At 35.5% G+C, this 14,975-nt stretch overlaps 1 protein-coding gene across 2 annotated transcripts in view; it reads right to left on the bottom strand.

Moving 5' to 3' along the window:
* LOC121319599 (sodium-dependent neutral amino acid transporter B(0)AT2-like) overlaps nucleotides 1-14,645 on the bottom strand; it is a 38,531-nt gene extending 23,886 nt beyond the window's left edge. Inside the window, exons 1-3 of one of the 2 annotated variants that reach the window (XM_041257196.1) lie at nucleotides 14,221-14,645; nucleotides 6,553-7,047; nucleotides 2,139-2,296 (exon numbers count right to left, since the gene is read on the bottom strand). In XM_041257196.1, coding sequence (XP_041113130.1) covers nucleotides 2,139-2,296; nucleotides 6,553-6,844 — 450 coding nt within the window. In that variant the 5' untranslated portion in view covers nucleotides 6,845-7,047; nucleotides 14,221-14,645. Of the gene's footprint in view, nucleotides 1-2,138; nucleotides 2,297-6,552; nucleotides 7,048-9,167; nucleotides 9,231-14,220 lie in introns of those variants that run through there. The other variant, XM_041257197.1, reaches the window with a different exon arrangement.
* Between the last annotated feature and the right edge of the window lie 330 nt (nucleotides 14,646-14,975).

Consider the following 14,975-nt stretch of genomic DNA (forward strand, 5'->3'; position numbering starts at 1 on the left):
CACTAGTGTTGATGCCTTCCACTTACATGCTATTAGAACAGAATTCTGTTTAAGTGTACTCAAGCCAAATGTCTCTGTCAAAACAACGTAAATAAGAACAGAAGACATTTTACTAGTGAGAGGAGGCCATTCGGCCTATCATGCTTGTTTGGTTGTAAAAAATCTTGCAAAGAAAGTAAATTAGAAAAGAGACAACCACTCTGGCTACTATAATAAACTGTAAGTACTTTGTATTGTTTTCACGCTGAATCTGTAGTCGTCTGCATTGGCAGACTTTTGCAGTGTGACTCAGAACCTTTATAGGTCCTGTGCTTCCTCTGCAGGTGAAGCGTCACATTGATCATGTTACTGATATTCTGGCAATGAAGTCTGTGCCTTCTGGTCTTTCCACCGCTTGTGCATGCAATTCACAACACAGGACCTTCACAGCTATCACATTACATACACATAAAATATTGATTAACACAAAATCCAAAGAATATAAAAACATTGCCAACATTTTTGACAAGCGGTACAGTTTTAATGACACACGTCAGCAAATTATATTTTTGCAGCTTTTAGCAAATGCACTGTAATGACAAAATAAACAAGCATCAATGAACTCCCTTTTGATTAGGTTCTAGCGCATTCCTGTTTTATGTGTTATCTTTGCTGTGACTTTTTTTATAGTAATATGCACTGGGATTTACTTACGTAAAAGAACGGGTGAAACTACAGTAAAAGTAAACTTCGGGAAAGAGATCAGGGTGGTGAGCTGAAATATGTTTCTAGAAATTGGTGGCATTTCCTCCTTTGTTTCCACATTAAGCTTCTCTCTCCAGCATTCACCATGACTGCTGCAGTAATTTAATTTCCCCAGAACGCGCTGGGTAGTTAGTGATTTCTGCTAAGTGGAAATGAGTAAGCTTAGTTCGTACTGTTTTTAACACACCATTACAGTTTTGTTTTAAAAGCTAAAAAAAAAAAAAAAATGGTATTTGATATTTCTTTATTTTAACCCCAATATTAGGTATGGTAGGATTTAGGTATCGATATATGGTGGAACATTACCCTGTATGTGGACCTAAATCTGCATAACTTGGGTGAAGCAAAGTGAGTGGTTTTACTCAACTAAAAACCTGTATTAACCTGTATTACTTAAGAAACACAGTTGGGGATACTAATATAGTGTACAGGCTGATGAAGGGAATTGCCGGTCCCTTTGAGTAGTGTTGCAAAACCTGGCTTTTCAACCACAAATTACCACTGAAGGGGCTTTTATTACAGAAGGCTTAAGTTTCCTGTTACTTTCTGTACTTCTTGTAACAAGTTCATTGTTGTATTTTCTGTCTGAACTACTTGCAAAAAAAAGAGTTTCTGCTACCTACTACTGTACCTACTAAGTCCACTGTGTTTTGAAAATAAAACGTTTAGACTTTTTTTGTCAGCTTTTTAGTTCCAAAGATCCTACTGCACAGGAGATGGGCACCACCAGCAAATGGAAAGCAATGTAAATTGCTTGTTCTAAGCACTAGTGACATTACTAAAATATATACTGAGATATAAATAGGCTTTTCTAAATAGTCTGTAGGTTTAATCTACTTGCACTGGGCTCAGCATGTATGAATAAATTAGAGCTTGTGTATTTAGTTATTATCAAAACTTTAACAGCATTTTGATTACATTTACTCACTTTTATCAAAGCCAATCCTTTTTTGATTGTGTATTTTAAGTTAATGTGTATTCTGTATAATGCTGTTAAAGTAAATATTGACAAAATATTATTTGTTTTTTTAGTTCTAGAGCTTTATTAGTAGAGATTTACTTAACACAAGATAGAAAGCTTTGAAATTCTCCCTTAGGGTAGGGTCATCTACTTTGATTAATACTAGTATTTATTAAAGTGATCGCATACATTCTATGCAACAAATCTTCCTTGAACTCTGTATGCATTCTATTAGGAAAACGGCAGGACATGATGCTCAATAATAATGCCATATTTAAGTGTTGTAAAGGCTCTGCAAAGACATCCAAGTCACACCTTAAGGATTTACCTAATAAATGTAAGCTTTAGTCTTTTTCCCAGAACAGCTATACATGAGTAATCATGCTGGCAGGTCAGTAATGCTTTCCTTCATATTACTGGGTACAGCACTCACCACACAGCTTGCAAAGCCAATCCCTCCCAGCCGTGGACTGATGTAATTCCAGACTCCAATGCTGCCTCTCCGAATTCTTTGCCCCACTGCCAGCTCCAGGAAAAACAGTGGAATTCCTATCACCACCAATAGGATAAAATAAGGAACCAGATATGCACCTGTTTAAAAGAAAAAAAAGAGCAAGGTTTTGGCACCTTTCAACAGGAATGTAAATATTGAATCGTAGTGATCCAACTTGTTCTCACAGTAATTCATTTTAAATTTGCCTTAAAAATAATATACCCAAACAATCAAATAATACGCCCAAACAACCAAAGGGGCTTTTATTACTCACAAATTCCCAGTTATGCTAATTTAATAGACTTTTTGTTCTTGGTTGATACTCCTGACAGATGCTACTTAAGACTAGTATAACATGAACTGCAATAGTATGTTATTGCTAAGAGACTGAAATGTCTAATCTTAAAGTACTCAGCTATCACCAAATATGAAAATGACAAAAGTATAAAAGATAAAAAATATATCCCTTTATGCTTTGCAAAGAGCTTCATTATTATTATTATTATTATTATTATTATTATTATTATTATTATTATTATTATGCAAAGAGCTTTTTTTATTTTGTAGTAGCTTCAGTATTTTCTATAATGTTGTTTATAAAACAATTCAATTATAGCGCTATCATATCAGGAGTCACCTGCAAATGGCAAAAATTTAAAACTTTGGGATAAATGGTGTTTGTCACAAATGGCTTGAATGATGCGTATAGATGGTACCGTCAGACCAGGAAATGAACCAAAACAATATAACGTACAGGGCTAAACTGAACACAGTAGCGCTCAGCTTTTTATTAAACAAACAGTTTTAAAAAATACACAAAGAAAAGGGCACTCTGGCCAAAGTAAAACAAAACACAAACTATAAACACACTTTTATAATTGACGAATATCTTGTTTGCTGTTTGGTAGCATTCACTCTTACTCTTACTCTCACTCTTACTCTCACTCTCACTCACTCTCACTCTTACTCACTCTCACTCTTACTCTCACTCTTACTCTCCTTAATTCTCTTAAACTCTCCGCCGGTCTGAGCCCGGACTGGGCCTATTATACAATGGCTGGAGCCTTAATTACCCATTAAACAATTACCTTATTAATGCTCCAGCCACATTCCCATGAGCTTTACAAGGATGGGGATTCAACCTCATCCACAACAGCTACATTTTGAGACCGGCTTTAAAACAATAAATAACAATGACGGACGGCTTTCGCCTGTCCGCACACAAACACATAATAATAATAATAATAATAATAATAATAATAATAAATAATAATAATAATCATACATACATAAAATACACACAAGGGGTGGGCACTATATTTAACTGCACCTTGTAAAGCGCTTTCTGATGGTGTTCCACTATGAAAGGCGCTATATAAAATAGACTGATTGATTGATTAATTGATTATTATTTTCAGCCATTCTCAGTTGTTAAAAAAGATGTTACAGCCTTTAGTTGCGCAAGGTTATGTCACAAACTGGATCTTCACTGCTGAAGTCTCATGATCCTATAGTACGGCTTTAAAACTTGTTGCCATGCAAAAAAAAAAAAAACTTTTGTTAATGTGTGCAATTTTTTGTGGGAGAAGCCCACCCTTTTTAGACATATCGTTTTTTGGCTGCGCACTTCCTATAGCGTCAGAAATGTGCTTGGTATGTGCTACATCACATTCTCACAACAGTGGAGAGTTTGGAGTCTAAACTGCATGTAAAACAAGCCTCGGAAGATGTTATGTTGAAAGCATAGTATTATCCAGGGGATTCTTTAGTTCTGTACTAAGCTTTTCTCTCAGGTATTTTAGCTTTTCATTTGAAGATCAAAACACAGTGACATACTACACCACTGGAAAAGGTTTACAAAATTATAGTTGCTGAATAGGGATGGAAGAGGTACTGTATATTCAACTACTTTGGCGCCTCCAAGAAAGTCAATGATCATTTCACTTTGAAAATGTAAAATGTATATACTTATGTATTGTCATGGTTCTAAACACCACAAATAGTCTAGCACACTGTACACAAATCAAATGTTACCTCCAATTAAAACACAATTAAATATGTAACTGATGTAATTTAAAACTCAGTGGAAAAACTGACAGGAGACAACATTGAAAAGTGGGTACAGTGTGGTCTGTTCTGAATGTCTGCTGTTGCTTACAGTCTTGAGTTGCAGGATGTTTCCATGACAACAAGTGCTATGAAAATCAACCTTCAAGCGGAGTTAGTTATGGTGGTAGCGGGACAGTCCAGATAATATTTTATAAGAAGTTTTCCCTGCCTTACAGTACTTCTGTTCATTGGCTTCACTGGTTTACTGAATAGTTTCTGTACTCCTAGGTCAGGGATGCTGAAAGGAAATCAACACAAACTGACTGTTCATATGATTCAGTTCTGATAGAATTGGAACATTGTCTATAAGTAAGCAAATGTCAAGGTTATTTTATACTCAGTTTCTTTGATTTTGTAGAGGAATCTGATTTTAAGTGAGACCAGTAAAATATGTAGGTTATCCAGCATAAACCATTTCAGTATTTCTGTGTAAGTTTGTGTTTGTGTATTCAATTCAGCATAGTACGTGGTTGTAAATGTATTCATGATCTGATCTTGGTTACGTGTAACCCCCAAACACAACTACACACTGGCCCTGCTTATCCTATCTGCAAGGTCACTGAACAAAGGGATTATTTTATGTTGTTGCATACTTTTAATATATCAGTAAGAAGACTACATCAGGCTACTAATGTGAACCTTAACAGTGAATACTACTGTTGTGCAACAAATGTAGTTCCGGCACTCATTTGTATAGGCACTGTACTGTCTATACTTGAGCGGTCTGGAGAAAATAACAGATCATTGAATTGAAATATTGAGATTCCAGTTATAAAAATTTTCCTGGCTCTTAGTTATTGAAAATACATATTTCTTAAGGCTGGTGGTTCCTATTAGTTTAGATATAACGCATGACACATATTTATGCCACATTGTGAACATGATGGCTCATGGTGACATCAGACCAGGAAGGATAATGGACAAAGACAGGACTGAAGTAATGAAAGTGCTGATGTGTGGATTTATTGAAAAATAAAAGATTTAAACAAAACACATTGGCCAAAATAAATAGACAAAGCAGACTGTATAAACCCCAAACAAGTATAGTACTGGTCCTTCCAGCACGAGTAGCAATTGTTATTTTAATTATTTATTATTTATTTCATTCTTTCTCCTCTCTCCCATTCTCCACTGTGAACATGCCAACACTTTTATGCAGCTGTGCCAAGACTCGATTGCTAATCAATCATTCAACTGAATCTCGGCACAGTGTGCACGTGAACTAATTGTGCACTCCCTGTGCCCCCATTCAAATACCCACTTTAATCTGCATGTGAATTGATTGTGTAATCCCTGTACTTACTTAAATAAATACACACACACACACACACACACACACACACACACACACACACACACACACACACACACACACACACACACACATATATAAAATCACTTGTGATACACAGCCCACATTATACCCCAACAGTAGACCAACAATAACAAACCCACTTAAACATACAAAAATATGCACAGGGGTGGGGCACCCCACCCACACACATAATGCAGATTGTAGTCTACTATATGACATATCTCTCAGCTATCCACTTTCATTGGGGATTAAAATGTAGTTATCCAGAAATTACCCAACATAGGACAGTTTGGATTAACAGAAATCACAACAGCTTTTCACATGAAATGTACTGGAAGAAAATAATAATATAAAAACTTTTGACTTTGTCTCAGATTTGATTAACTGGGAAGACTATTATTTGTTATACAAATGACAATTCAACCTCAGAAAATGTAGAATTTATAATGTGTGTTTACAGAAAGCATCTGCTTATGTTCACCAGGCAATTTGTTCTGTGTTGACTGGTACAGTGCTTGGGTGTGGAATCCAGTTTTGACACCCAAATCAAACAAACATTGTAATCGTGACAGGCAGGTAAGATATATAAATGCAAACTGACAGTAAAAGTATTTGCTTTTTTTTTTTTAGTTGCAGTCTTGAAAATTCATTGTGTGGTTCTTGTATCATCCAAGCATAGCTTTTGAATTTGTATCAGTATATGCACACAAAAATCTATGATCACTTCAGCATGTGGCCTATGGGAAGATTAAGGTTGACAACCCAATGCTCTCAGTAATTTTCTCTCAATAAAATGTCTCATTTCCATTATAATAAAACGGTCCTACAACAAAATGACCATCGATGCCAATACTAAACTTTCCTCACAAGTTAACTTACTTAATTGAGAAGAGAGAAATCTTAGAAATGAATGCTATTTGTTGCACTTACCTCCACCATTTTTCTGACAGAGGTACGGAAATCTCCATACATTGCCCAAGCCTACAGAGAAGCCTACTTGAGCTAAAATATACTGCAGTTTACTGTTCCAGGCAGGTCTCTCCTCATCAGCATCACAGCCCTCTTCAATGTTTCTGTCTTTGTCCTCCTGGACATCATCTACCATTAACGAACTTTTCTTGAAAGAATCGTCACCAGAGTCCTCATTGGAAAGCAGGTCTTTGACAGATTCGGTGACATTATCGTCAAGCTCTCTCTTGACGACCTTGCTGTTTTTGGGCATTTGATTAGCAAACAGCTACAAGTGATCAATTCAAGTCTGTTGGTGGGGGGAGGGGGAATTATTTTTTTTATCAGGCCCAGTCAATTTGTAACAATGATATGTGGAACTGAGTTACCAGTTCTGTGCGGTCCAAATGATTAGAATGAATAGCTTACATAGAATTTGAAAAGATTTGGGTCTTAATTCTTCATTATTACAAAGATCTGTAAGAAACAAAAGAACAATAAAAATATTAGAATTTCTATGTGAACTTCAACTACAGAATAGATTGATCCCTAATTGTACTTAATTCTAGTTGTGTTTGTTTTTTCTTAATTTGGAGTAATCATGTACTCGCACCAACCTGTTTATTCAGTAGAGAATCTACAAGGGGGTGATTTCAATTGCAACTGAACAGACAAATTAATGATAATGAAAAGTGCCATGGATAGGAAGTGACTCCCCACAAGGACAAAGACAAAGAGCGCTGTTAGGTGGTGGCAGGGGAGGAGGAGGCCAAACAAAAAAGAAGTGACATGAACACAAGCCGCACTGAGTTTTTATGGCGCTTGGATATGATGTGTTGATTAGTGGGAGGATTCTCCTTCCAGAAATACAACCACGTTTTCCATTAAACATACAGATGACCACTATTCCCACTGTTTAGCCAATCACCTCTTTCCTCTTGACAAACCTACACAGCCGATGTTACAAAGCTACTGATTAATGGAGTTCTTTGTGACTGGGGTCGCTGTGACAGTGAGGCAAACCCATCCCAGCTGATTTTAATCTGTATCCCAACTGCAGGTGGAAGTACACTAACAAGTTGAGCTACTTGGGACCACTGTGTTTGTTATGTTTCTGATGATTGATGATATGGAACCAGCAATTACAATTACACAAACAACTGAGTTAATACGTTTATTTATATTAGTTAGTTGTTATCACTGTAATAAAGTAATCAGCTGAAATATTATGGAACAAATTGGCCACTAGAAGGGAGGCCTCAGGAAATGTAAATCACACTTTTCTATGACTCATCGCCTTCGATGTAGAAAAACTAGGCTGTACGACAATTCCCCATTCTGTAATTGCTTTGATAGTGTTTGGAAGAGAAGTGTTAAAGTGGTTTATTTTCTTATAGATTGGAGATTATAGTAGTCTGTAATATCCCTTATAAAAGTTCCCCATAGTAAAAGCAAAACAAAGTGTAATAAAGCATAATGAAACATGGTAAAGCATTGGTAAGTATTGTAAAGGAACGGTCGGTATGGTAAAGCATATTAATAAGCATTGCAAATCAGGGTAAACTTTGGTAGATGCATAATACTATATATCCATTGAAAAAGCATGGTAAAACTGCAAAAATAGCATGGAAAAATACTGTAGTAAACTATTTAGGGGCTGTACCAGTACCATATTATTATTATTATTATTATTTATTATATTATTATTATTATTATTATTTATTATTATTATTAAGCAAAGCAACTTACAGAAAATTAGGCAAAATATAAAAGTACAGGCAATACAAATACAAAAAAAAAAAAAAAAAACAAAAAAAAACACATATATACAATATATACAAAATAATTGTAAATAAAGTAAATACAAAAAGATATATAAATAAGTGGGTTTTGAGAATACGGCAGAAAGCAGTAAAACTCTGTCCAAATGTATAGTACCAATAATTAATATAAGTTGTAGCTAGGCATGGGTAGAATTCATAAAATGCATGGGCTAAACTGGAAGGTGGATGGAGACAGAAAATTAAAGTTGTGTAAAATCTTGTGCTACACATTTTTACACTTACACTCACCTCCAACACATTGTAAATCTGAATCGGAAAACTGGAATTGCCTGTCTGAAACCACGTGTAATGTTGAATTCTGTTAGAAAGTTATAATTGGCTTGCAGATTGGAACCGCAGTCAGACCTGTGGATGTTTTCAGTGGTCTGCTTCAGAAAGCATTTGTGAAAGAATCATCCTGTTGAATTTAGGGACTAACTAGCATTATATTAGGCATGCTTTGTTTCGGTACTCAACCACATGAGGATCCTATCTGTGGTTTTCCATCATTTGACTTCCACTGGAGAGTTTTGCTCAAATGTCAGCAATGAAGACACAAAGTAGGTCTGTCCTTGGGCAAAAGACCACTCCACATTGCACAATGCTGTACTTTTATCACAGTAAAAAAATGGTATTTAACTTCCTAAAAATAAATATTTCATGATATTACATGATTAAACATAATATTTATTAAAGCAGAAAACAATAGCATTGTCACATTCAAAAATGTTCTCCAGTTATTATACAAATGTTAGCAAATACTGAAATGCTTACCTGACATTTGCTAAATTGTAGAATATTTCATTTATATGTCCTTTCCACTCAATAAAATGCCACCTTTTAAAGACATTATAATTTCACAATCAGTGAATTATCAAACAAAACAAAAATGTAAAAATACATTTAAAATGAATGTGAAAAATATAAAAATGTCTCCTTTTTATACTAGACAGAGCGGTGTTTCTGATCTTTGATGCAGCTGGTGTCTTTTTTACTGAAGACATTTTAAAGAAAGACTGCAGCTCTACGCAGTGTGCTTAATCAATTTCCGGAAGCAAACCAAACCGGCTGCCAGGTTCCTAATGCGGTCTAGTAAGAAGTGCATCAATATGGCAAACGTTTACTGTATTTATTTTTAAGTGATAAAATAATATGCATATTAAATGGGGAACTACGGGTACATTTTTATGGAAGTCGTGAAATCTGTGATAACCATTAAACAAATACAGCCTTAATTATGAGACCTGACTGTTTCCTAATCAGAGTTCCAACCTAACCAGCAATGTTTTGTGTTTGGAATTAAACTTAGTAACTCACAGACAGAATCAATGCACTGGCACATTAGCATGCCAATTTCATGCTTGAGTTGAGCATAAGTTTGGGGGCAGACACTTAATGGCTGGATTTACTTAAATCAGTCGCCAGATACTGCTAAAGTATATGAATTTGTCTTTAAAATGAATGAAACCAGTTTATCTGCTGTTCCTATTTCTATAATTGATCTAATACAAACCATGAGGGTCTACAGGCAATGCGTGGGCAAATTACGTGAATTATTTTACCTCCTGTGAACAGGCTGGCTGTAGGGCTGACGTCAGGCCAGACAGTCAGTACTGGCAGGTGAAAACTGAGATGCTGCGGCGCTCAATGTGTTTAATGACACACAGAAAATAAAGTGCTGAACAAAACAGAACATGGCACTTTGGGCCAAAATAAATAGACAAACAAAACGAACAGACACTAACAAACAGGGGTGACAAATGCTAAACACAAACAAGTATGGTGCTGGTGCTTCCAGCACTCCAGCACTCTCCTCTCTCTCTCCGATGCATATTTTACTCACATAACCCCAAGTGAGTAAAATGTGCATCTATATGTACTGTTGTGCCGGGATTCAATTACTAATAAATTATTCACTTGAATCCCAGCACGTGAACTAATTTGTGCAACCCTGTGCTCACATATTATTAAATATTTTAAATGCACATGAAGTGCAATCCTCATGCCTAAATACAACTATATATTTTAAATAATTCGTACTACACAGACCCATTTATATCCCGTCACCAATACCTTATACACCAACATTAACACAACATCCACACAGGGGTGGGGCACACTGCCACACATCCACATAGATCAATAGTGATGGCTTAATGACAGCCAATGTTAAATGAGATTTTGTAACCTCCTAGTTAATACAGGAGTCCACTACAGCAAGTGCCATATGGAGGCAGCATTGAATTCCTTATTCAAAGAGGACAGTGGCTGCATTCTTACTCCCAGTGGCATTTGAGAGCAGAGATAAAGGAAATTAGTGAGCAGTGTGAATGCAGATACGGAAATTGTCAGATGTACATTTTTTATAATGGACTTACTATGGTGTATAACATTTATAGAGCATTAAAGTAGATGCAAATAAAATGTTTCAGGCAGGCATTCCAGTCCCCAAAAAATAAAACACAGTGGGATGGAATCAGTAATTCACTGTATCAGTAATTCATTTTACAGCCATCTTATGTTTCAGTATGATTCGTAAAGCCACTTCAATGTATCCTTACTGTTGGTAAAGTGATATAAGGTTAACAAAACTGTATGTGCTGCCTCCACTAATTAGCATACTGGGGTGAAATCATGGAGATGTAAAGGGCCACAAATAGCCTGCCCATAAACGACTGGCTCTTTATTTGTGTCAGGATCTAAAATTACTTTTGAATTTTATGATATTTTATTATATATATATATATATATATAATGTTTTCCATCTTACAAACCCAAAAATCAACAGACCTAAAATTTCAATATATATATATATATATATATATATATATATATATATATATATATATATATATATATATATATATATATATATTGCATTTTGTAAAATGAATATAGGCAGTTAAGCATTGTTTTTCATTAGCAGAATGGAGTTTCTATAACACTGAAAATATTGTATGATATGATTAGACAAAGAAGCAACAGATTTTCAAAAATCATACAAGTACAGTGATGCAGAATTATTCATTTCAATTTCTGTCTGGGTACACTACTTGTATTACATGACTTCCAGCCTGGTTATGTTCCTGTTTAGTTTCTAGATTATTAAATTTAAACTTTGAATACAATTTCAGATGCCGTAATTTCATACCTAACACACTAAAACTGTTTATTTTACAAAGCTGTGACCTTAAGATTACCTGTGATGCAGCCAAAGTGTAATATACTGTAAAACACATCCAGACATCTGCTCGAGCAGTATGTCATGATTAGACAAAGACCACATGGCAGAAAAACTCAATATATCAGTTTCAAGGGCATCTCTAAAACAAAATAAATCAGTTCCTCCCTTACAAAGCTGTTGCTCAGTGTACACAGAAAATTTAATTTCCCACCAACCAAATATCAGACAAAGGCCACACAATTGATATTTGGTTAGTACTTATCAAAATTGACTGGCTAAGACAACACATCATCATTTTTCATTCTATGTTTCATTGCATAACTAAACTACGTGCATTTGCTTACCTTTATTTAACATGGCCGATTTATTAGTACAATGCAAGTAGTACAATTTCCATCTCAACAGTTTTATATATGGTAAACCTTTTCTACTAAAGAACAAAACCCAAATTACCATGTTTTTTTCATTTAACCCCCATTATTATTATAATTTTTTTAAATCATTGTAACAACTGTTATTATGCCTCATCACTTCGATCCATTCACCAATCACTAGAAACAGATCAACCTGCAACACCAGTTTCTGGAGCCATGCTCTATCTGAACCTACCAATCATTAACAAGCTACTGAACTCTGGAGGCAAAGGCCTCAGTGCAGCCTTGAAGTGTGGCGCACCTGGCCGGTAGGTGTCACTGAGGCATGATTATTAGGGGAACTAACCGCTGGCAATCTTTCCTCACCAAACCACAGGCGCATAAAAGCCAATGCAACACTCTCCGAGACCTCAGCCAAGATGGTCACTCAGCACGCCTAGAAAATGAAACCAGTAAGCTTCTGTTTATGTGACTCACCCTGCGATTCTCACGGCGTAGTTCCTTTACCCTTAATTTGAGTTTATTGTTTAGTAAACTTCTACAGCCTTTAGCTTATTAGAGATAACGGATATTTGTCAAAAATCCAAAAAATGAACAACCATGTATGGTATGCACATGTGGTTTGTGTTGAGGCCATAAAACTGTGTTTACTAACTGTCCTAGGGTGGATAAAAAAAGATGGACTGTAGCCTTGCACCATCCTTGAACTCAAAACAAAATTAAGCTTTGAACTTGGATAGCACCTTTTGAAGGAACGTGTCTTGTTAAGGAAAGATGGCATTAAGATATTAGATCTCCACCCTAACTCACTTGAACACTGTAGACTGGAAGAATGCCAGCTCTTTTAATGCATCACCATTGGTGTGGATTGGGGGATTGTAGGAATTCCAGTCTATTAAAAAAAATAGTCTCAAGTGGTCTAATCTGGTTTTACTGCTCACACCCACAAATTCAATGTATTTTTGTTTTTCTTTACTGTGGTGTTAAACCAGTCTTCTTACTTTTACACACTGGAATGCAACACTGTATCAGGTTAAACATCAGGATAGTAACTGAAGTTACTGCAGGTATTCTACTAGATGTGTCAAAGAGGCTATTAGGAAACCCTTTTGCATGGCCTTCTAGAAAATGTAAATCACATTTATTAAATGCATACAGTAAAATGAATAGTTTTGTATTGTATACACTGGGTCACCCATGAACTACATCTTTAGAGCAAAGTGTCATTACACAATGTGCTTTCTGCACCATTATGTATACAGAAATTCTCTCCTACAGACGCTACAGTTAGCTGCTCATCATTGTTCTCGCTTCTTCAGTCAATTCTAATTATTATACGGACAGTATTTGTTGTATTGTAAACTTGGTATCTGCTTTTTAATACATCCTCTTGACTTCTCTTTGGCTCAATAACAATGCGATATAAATAATCAAAGTAAAATTATCTGTAGCCTATGTGTATTTGTTTTATAAAACTCAGCCGTTAGTGCAATGCCAGCTTTAAAATGGATACATATCTACCTATTTTAACAATAGAAAATGAGGCGCAGTACAGCTCCCTGTTCATTTGCATATGAACCCAAACACAACCACCTCATACAGCCCTCATGAAATACCGGATATGAGTATGTTAGGACTATTCTGTCTACCACAGTCCTAAGTAGTACCATTGATCAAAACACACAATGAAACACTAGGTACTACACAATAATTTCCATTTTGAAATCGTCTGCAACAGCAGTGCACATTGATGCAGGATGCTGCAGCCTTCCCGTTGTATTCGTGTGGCTTAAAAACGATTACAAGATTATCTGCTTTAGTAGATACACCAGTAGCCTCGTTTAAATAACCGTTCGGCGACATTTTATTTTTAAAATAAACGAATTCAGTCATCAGTGTGCAACACTGTTTCGTAAAACTGTTACAATTGGGATAAACAGTGTGAATAAATACATTTAAAACGATTAAACTCGATGTTAATAAAATACTACCGATTAAAAAGTTGATGCTTTATTCCGTTACTAATATGTATTCACTTAACAAGAGATGCATTTTTATAGTTGTTTTATTTATATAATATTATCATTACTTATACATAAATCTGAAAATGTTCATATAGGGATAATTAAATCTATAGAGAAATACACACGCCCATCACCTCTCTGCATCATTTACCGGCATGTATGTGCAAGATTTCATCATACAGCCTTTAATGCAGCCTTTCAATAAAAATCATGAAATAAAATTGCAATATTGAAAAATGCCTTACCTGTAACCAAGTTCAAGAGGTAATCTGGAAAAAAATATAAATATCTGATATTTATTTCCCCGCGTTTTGTGTTCAGTTTTTTTTTTTTTTTTTTTTTTTGCGGAAGGTAGGATTTCTTTTCTTCTGTCAATACTGCAGCGGCACATGTACATGCACTAACGTTTGAATGAATGTCACTGCCTCCAGTCTGCAGCACCTTCCCCTGCTAAGCTTGCTTCTGTGCAGGATACAGTGCTAAAACCAATTCTTACTACAACGGGGGAGTTCCCATTTGCACTTCACACAATACCGACAGTACAGAAAATAAATAAAAACTGGCCCACACGTGAATATCTTCGCAGAAATCAAATGAGAAATGGGATCTTCTAAACTGTCTCTTCAGAATCACTACCACCGTCTACCCTTATTTGCTGTTTGAATAATTACATTTTTACCCCTGTGAGAATGTGGTTGAACCTACTACTGGTAGCCAGCCGCGTAAGACCTACAATGAATGTATCGTTTACGTTTTGTTTTGGGGCGTGTTTAAAACTGGGACAACTTGAATTTCTGCAGGTGCCGCGTCTGTGTTTATTAATATGGCTAGGTTGTACATCCTTAAAATACTTAATAACTGAAATATATATATAGATATATATATATATATATATATATATATATATATATATATATATATGACTTGCTTCTCCGGAGAATAGGACGTTTTGGTAGACCTTTCAGCAGTGCATGCTACATTTCTTCTGATAGCTGCCCTT

Source organism: Polyodon spathula, chromosome 8 (genome assembly GCF_017654505.1).
Source record: "Polyodon spathula isolate WHYD16114869_AA chromosome 8, ASM1765450v1, whole genome shotgun sequence".
In the NCBI taxonomy this organism is placed as follows: Eukaryota; Metazoa; Chordata; class Actinopteri; order Acipenseriformes; family Polyodontidae; genus Polyodon; species Polyodon spathula.